This window comes from Littorina saxatilis, linkage group LG1 (assembly GCF_037325665.1).
Source record: "Littorina saxatilis isolate snail1 linkage group LG1, US_GU_Lsax_2.0, whole genome shotgun sequence".
NCBI lineage: Eukaryota > Metazoa > Mollusca > Gastropoda > Littorinimorpha > Littorinidae > Littorina > Littorina saxatilis.
This window is the reverse complement of record NC_090245.1, coordinates 44036821-44043915: the sequence shown is the minus strand read 5'-3', so window position 1 is coordinate 44043915 and position 7095 is coordinate 44036821. Positions and strand designations below refer to the sequence as shown.

General features: G+C 42.8%; 1 protein-coding gene across 1 annotated transcript in view; it reads right to left on the bottom strand.

The window, feature by feature from the left end:
- Positions 1–7095, bottom strand: part of LOC138970795 (uncharacterized) — a 102625-nt gene that overhangs the window by 16585 nt on the left and 78945 nt on the right. Inside the window, exons 68-72 of the mRNA XM_070343333.1 lie at positions 6428–6542; positions 5586–5703; positions 3957–4210; positions 2101–2215; positions 545–819 (exon numbers count right to left, since the gene is read on the bottom strand). Coding sequence (XP_070199434.1) covers positions 545–819; positions 2101–2215; positions 3957–4210; positions 5586–5703; positions 6428–6542 — 877 coding nt within the window. The remainder of the gene's footprint in view (positions 1–544; positions 820–2100; positions 2216–3956; positions 4211–5585; positions 5704–6427; positions 6543–7095) is intronic.

Below are 7095 nucleotides of genomic sequence, written 5' to 3'. Positions count from 1 at the left end.
CAGTTAGCCATTCGCCCCGTCCGTCCGCCAGTCAGTCAGTTTTAAAGTCAGTCAGACAAGACAAGACAGGACAGGATAAGACAGGACAAGACAAGACAAGACAAGACAAGACAAGACAAGACAAAATCTGTATTTCCAATGGTTGTGGCATAAGTATACAAGCAAGCTTTATTTTCAATAAACCCTCACGCATAGGGGGACTATCCTAATCTGTCAGAAAGTCAATTAGCCTGCCAGTCACTCAGTTAGCAAGCCAGTCAGTTAGTTAGTCAGAATGTATTGAGCCAGCTCACTCACACATTCACTCACTCAAAATCTCAAAACATCCACAATGATAATGAGGATAAGAATATGGCGCAAAACCTAGAACAGGTCTAAGCGCCTCACAAAAACATACACAAATACATAATTCTGTACACAATGCCAAATCAAACAGTAATGCACATCGAAGTAAACTTCTACAGTTTACAAAATTGACAACACACATACCTGGATTTCACAATACACAGCACACAATTAAAAAGATTCCATCACTGGCACTCACCCAAAATGCCGCCAATAGTGTTCGGGTTGGTGACGACATATCCTCCGCCAGGCAGGTGGGTACCCCCCACAACAGGACCGAGACCTCCGGGTATCAACAGCTGGGGGTTCTTTTGGGGTGCGTTTGGTGCCTGGGTGGGCAGTAGTTTGGGGTACAGCTGGGGTCTAGGGTTGTAGGTACCCGCATCGGGGATGTTGCAGTGCAAGCTCGGGCAGCATTGGCCGGGTACGTTCATCATAGAACAGTACTGCGGTACTGGCGGGTACGTGGGGCATCTGTAAAAGGAACAGAACTTGGAGGTAGATTGATTTATATTCTCCACTAGGGAACAGTACGGCGATACAGGTGGGTAGGTGAGCATCTGGAAAGGAAACAGCACTTGCAAGTAGATGTGCCCGTCTGCAACACCCGAAAACGTACTGCGGGTAGGTGGGGCATCTGTAAAGGGAACGGAACTGGTATGTAGATTAATTTACCTATAGGAAACATATGTGCCCATCTACAACACAAAGTCCACAATGGAACAGTACTGCAGCACTGGCGGGGGTAGGTGGGGCATCTGGAAAAGAAACAGAGCTTGGGAATAGATTGATTTACTTATAGGAAGCATAACTATGTGCGCATCTACAGCACTACGGAACTTGAGAGGCATCTGTATAAAAACAGAAACAGAATTGTGAAGAAGCTTATACTTATATGAGAAGCATTTATGTGCACAACTACACTACTTGACTCCCAAAGTCGACGGGCGCTGTGGCGGGGTGGTAAGACGTCGGCCTCTTAATCGGAAGGTCGAGGGTTCGAATCCCGGCCGCGGCCGCCTGGTGGGTTAAGTGTGAAGATTTTTCCGATCTCCCAGGTCAACTTATGTGCAGACCTGCTAGTGGCTTATCCCCCTTCGTGTGTACACGCAAGCACAAGACCAAGTGCGCACGGAAAAGATCCTGTAATCCATGTCAGAGTTCGGTGGGTTATAGAAACACGAAAATATCCAGCATGCTTCCTCCGAAAACGGCGTATGGCTGCCTAAATGGCGGGGTAAAAACGGTCATGCACGTAAAATTCCACTCCTGCAAAAACACGACTGTACGTGGGAGTCTAAGCCCATGAACAAAGAAGAAGAAGAGAAGAAGACTCCCAAAGTGGGACATGGGCACCGTCACCTATACGCTATCTGGTACCATCGCAGTTGTGCACTAGTATAAAAAAACAACAACATTGACTTGATGATATACGATATCGTTACATGCACAGCCTAGCGGTGACCTTACGAGCAGCTTGCTCCTACTGATATGAAGAAGTCACCGACACAAACTTCGTTCTCGAAATTCTTTGTCGGTTTCTTGGAGATAAGAGAAGCGATAGAATGTTTACACGACGTCATCTCGAACTTTATTTTGCATTTGACGTCAGAGATTCTAATTTGGAAGAGGGGGTCAACAATAGAGGTCGTGGTTTGTTCACACGGTGTCGTTTGTCTTTAAATCTGATGGTTTTATATTTCGATTGGACACACTGCTGCAGGGTACAGAAAACAACGTAAGGAGAGAACTCACTTGGAAGTGCACTGGTAGACAGCGGGCTCTCCGTTCAAGCACTCACACGTGTAGTCGCAGCCATCATCCCACTTCTCGCCCTTGTGGTAAATCGTGCCCTTGTAAATACACACCGCTGCAAAAAAACACAAAAAAACACGAGGGTTATAGATCATTTGAGGTACATTGGAACTTGCTTTTTTGGTATTTTTCCCCCAACACTTTCGTTCAGAGGCTTGTATTTTTCAAAAAATCGCTTTTTGGTAAGCGGACCAACACCATCTTTTCCAATGAAGTAAATGTTTGTCAAGGAATGTTAATTGGGTCTTAAAGAGAGACCACATTTCACAGCAATCCCTTCCCTCGATCAACGCTCTTGCCCTACTGGTTCACCAAGTAACCATGTGAAATGCATTCCATAATAATTGCAGCCCTTCATAGTAAACAGCCAGGCCGTTGATTTTTGGTTTGAGATTTGATTGAATGTAAAAGCGGCCTTAACAGGTTTACAGTGGTGAACACAACCGAAGACAACAACAACGACTATAACAACCAAAAAGTGACACAGACAGACAGACAGACAGACAGAGAGACAGACAGACAGACTGAGAGATAGAGAGACAGAAAGACACACACACACACACACTAACCCTAACCCTAACCCACAGCCACACACAACCTCACCCGGCCTGACCCACCCTCCGTACCACACCCATAAACACAACACCAAACTCCACACCTATCAAACCCAAACCCATCAAACAACAACAAAAAGAAGTACAAAACCCACCAAACATAAGCAATAAAAAGAAGTACAAAACCCACCAAACAACAGCAACAAAAAGAAGTACAAAGCCCAACAAACAACAACAACAAAAAGAAGTACAAATCCCACCAAACAACAACAGCAAAAAGAAGTACAAAAACCACAAAACAACAACAACAAGTCGCGTAAGGCGAAATTACAACATTTAGTCAAGCTGTCGAATTAACAGAATGAAACTGAACTCACTGCATTTTTACAGCAAGAGCGTATACTCGTAGCATCGTCAGTCCACCGCTCGATGCAATGGCAGTGAAATTGACAAGAAGAGCGGGGTAGTAGTTGCGCTAAGGATAGCACGCTTTTCTTTATCTCTATTCTTTTTAACTTTCTGAGCGTGTTTTTAATCCAAACATATCACATCTATATGTTTTTGGAATCAGGAACCCACAAGGAATAAGATGAAGTTGTTTTAAAATCGATTTCGGAAATTTTATTTTAATAATAAATTTTGTATTTTTAATTTTCAGAGCTTGTTTTTAATCCAAATATAACATATTTATATGTTTTTGGAATCAGAAAATGATGAAGAATAAGATAAACGTAAATTTGGATCGTTTTAAAAACACATTTCTTTTTTTAATTTTCAGATTTTTAATGACCAAAGTCATTAATTAAGTTTTAAGCCACCAAGCTGAAATGCAATACCGAAGTCCGGCCTTCGTCGAAGATTGCTTGGCCAAAATTTCAATCAATTTGATTGAAAAATGAGGGTGTGACAGTGCCGCCTCAACTTTTACAAAAAGCCGGATATGACGTCATCAAAGATATTTATCGAAAAAAAGAAAAAAACGTCCGGGGATATCATTCCCAGGAACTCTCACGTCAAATTTCATAAAGATCGGTCCAGTAGTTTGGTCTGAATCGCTCTACACACACACACACACACACACAGACAGACAGACACACATACACACACACACACACACACACACACATACACCACGACCCTCGTCTCGATTCCCCCCTCTACGTTAAAACATTTAGTCAAAACTTAACTAAATGTAAAAAGTACAAAACCCAGCCACCAATGACAAAAAAGTACAAAACCCACCTCTTCCACCAAAGAAGCCAGGCCTGGTCTCGCCCGGGGGCAAACCGGAACCGGAAAACATGGTGTGCGTGCCGATGGGAATGACGTTGGTGACACCAGGCGCCATGGTGCCCGCAAAGGGCGGTTTGTTGGTGCCCGTGACGGGTACCAGGGGCTTGCCCATCACAGGGGTGCAGCTGACCTTTTGGCAACACCTGTCCGCTGGGTCATCCACCAGCTGACAGTACGCGGGCAGATCACTGTACACTGGGCATCTGGGGAGAATGTCAATCGATTTCGTTATGTCATGTGATTCGACTGACTGTGTTGTTTATTGTGTTTTACATTTTTTAACAGTTGTTTTAAACAATGTTTCATTCATGTTTTACATGTTCATGAAATGTACATTGTCATAATGTGAAAACAACAACAAGCCTACGGCTTACGGTGCTGTCTTCAAAAAAACCTTGCAATCAGAAATAAGAACATTTTTAACAGTTTCGTGTTCTGCCATTGTTTGCTGCATCCAGAAACAAGCATGGCCGCAGTTTACACTTCGAATAGTTATTAATCTTCATCATTTACCCCTCCAAAATCAAACAAACAAACGGACTGCAGTTTCGCTTTTAATTTCGAATACTAACTGCAGGTGTGAAATAAATGTAAATGTTTCGTTTGAAGTAACTGCGGAGAATAATTATAAATTTCTTATTTTGCATTGGCTTCGAACGGAAACGTGATTGTTGAAATGTCATAGAGTCAAAGCCTTGGGAACTAGTGTCCAAACCCAAGTGTTTCAGCCCAGCAAATTCCATTTTCAAAGCTTACGGGTAGTCTGTGGAGGATGAGGGAGAAGTTCCAATCGCCATGACCGAACAGCAAAACCATACCCAGACTGGATGACTTTTTAAGACCTTTTTAGCTCGAAGCGCAGTGTAGCAGTTGGGTGTTAATTTCCTTTATTTCTTATTATTATAGATGATATATAGATATATTTTCCATTCTATTTCCATTACTTTATCATCCCATTGCTTGGAAATCCTGGTCGCTTCCTCCCACTGGAAAGCTAGCAGCAACAAGAGTTGCGCTAACCTCCAGAGATGAACAATGACAGTTGTTGATATCCTTCCTTTCTGAACGATAGGTTTCATCCATGAAATGAGCAAACGAACGAGTGGCTCACTTGCCACAAAAGACAGAGCATACTTTAGCTTACCCGGAGTAACATACAGCATACTTCAGCTTACATGGACTAACACACAGCATACTTCAGCTTACATGGACTAACACACAGCATACTTCAGCTTACATGGACTAACACACAGCATACTTCAGCTTACATGGACTAACACCCAGCATACTTCAGCTTACATGGACTAACACCCAGCATACTTCAGCTTACATGGACTAACACACAGCATACTTCAGCTTACATGGACTAACACACAGCATACTTCAGCTTACATGGACTAACACCCAGCATACTTCAGCTTACATGGACTAACACCCAGCATACTTCAGCTTACATGGACTAACACACAGCATACTTCAGCTTACATGGACTAACACACAGCATACTTCAGCTTACATGGACTAACACACAGCATACTTCAGCTTACCTGGAAGTACACTGAGCATACTTCAGCTTACCTGGAGTTACATTTGTAAGTGTTCTGAGCAGCATTCTCACAGGTACAGGTGTAGGCACAACCGTCAGTCCATGTCTCGCCCTGGCCGAACGTACGCGCGTCAGTGTACACACACTTATCTGTTGAAAAAACACCCACCCCATTAAACATATAGCATCATTATGAGTTATGCAACATGTATTCTGTGCAATCATACTACATTTATACAATCGTCTGTGTAATATAACATAGTGTTTAATGCAGAATAGGTACAATTATCAAGACTCCCTTGTACCAGATCTGTCGTCCCTAACTTTGGTTACATGAGGAGAAAACCATACCAACAGAGACAAACAACCTGATAGAATCGGGTTTAAATGTGGTGTTATAAATATAAAGTATAGATTATAAATATAAATGTTATGTGGAGAAGGCCATACCGACAGAGGCCAAACCCTTGACAGAATCAGATGCGTGGAGTGTTTTGCACTTGACATTATTTTGACACAGATCTGCTGCGGTTTCTAATGTTGTAGAACAGGGACTGTCTCAAACTGTGTGAAATGTCATATTTTAGTAATTCTAAAAAAAGTCCAAATAATTTGTACAAATGTGACCCTCCACCACGAAATGAGTCGCATGTCACCTCACCCGGTTCTGCGCCAGGGGGTGTCTCGTAACAGTGTGAGGGTCACCATAGTCACAGGCTTATAACTCGAAAAGTGTTCACTCTTTTCTAAAACGGTTTTCACCACTGGATAGAAAATAAAAAAAACTCTTTAAGAAAATGTAAAAATATGAAAATCATGAAAAGGTGACATGCGACTCATTCTGTGGTGGAGGGTCACAAATGTGTTTGCTTACTTGGCGGTTTTCCAGTGAAGGAAGACACGGTGGAACCGATGGGGGAGCGGGTGCCCTGGAACACTGTGCCTGGCTTGCTGGTCATCGTGATGAACTGTGGTGGGTTGGACGGAGACTGTGGACACAGACAAAGTTATCTTCATTACCGTTTGACCCTCCCGTGATGGCTACTGTCAGACGAGCTTCAAAACCACACGAGTAAAATATCACTCTAGCCGTGGCAATGTTAGGAGTGATGTCCGTTGGTTGTGGGAGAGGGGGGGGGGGGGGGTGGGTTGTCAAGGTTCGGGAAAGCGTCAGGTGAGCTTGTAAAAAAACAAGAAGAGCAAACGCTCGATCGAGTCACTTTCGCAGTTCTGAATATTATATGAGGCATCAGATGGACAGGAAGAAATTGCTATTCACAACACAATGAGTCACGTTCACATAAAATTTGAGCCCGGTCACTTTTATAGTTTCCGAGAAAAGCCCAACGTTAAGTTGTGTGTTGCCGAACAGAAAAGGCTAGTTATCTCCCTTGTTTTTCTGATAACGTTCGTAAAAGGCTACAGATGTAAATACTTTGATGTAAAGAATAATCCTACAAAGTTTCAATCACATCCGATGAACTTTGTCAAAGATATAAAATGTCTAATTTTTCCTTTGACGCTGACCTGTGACCTTGAAAA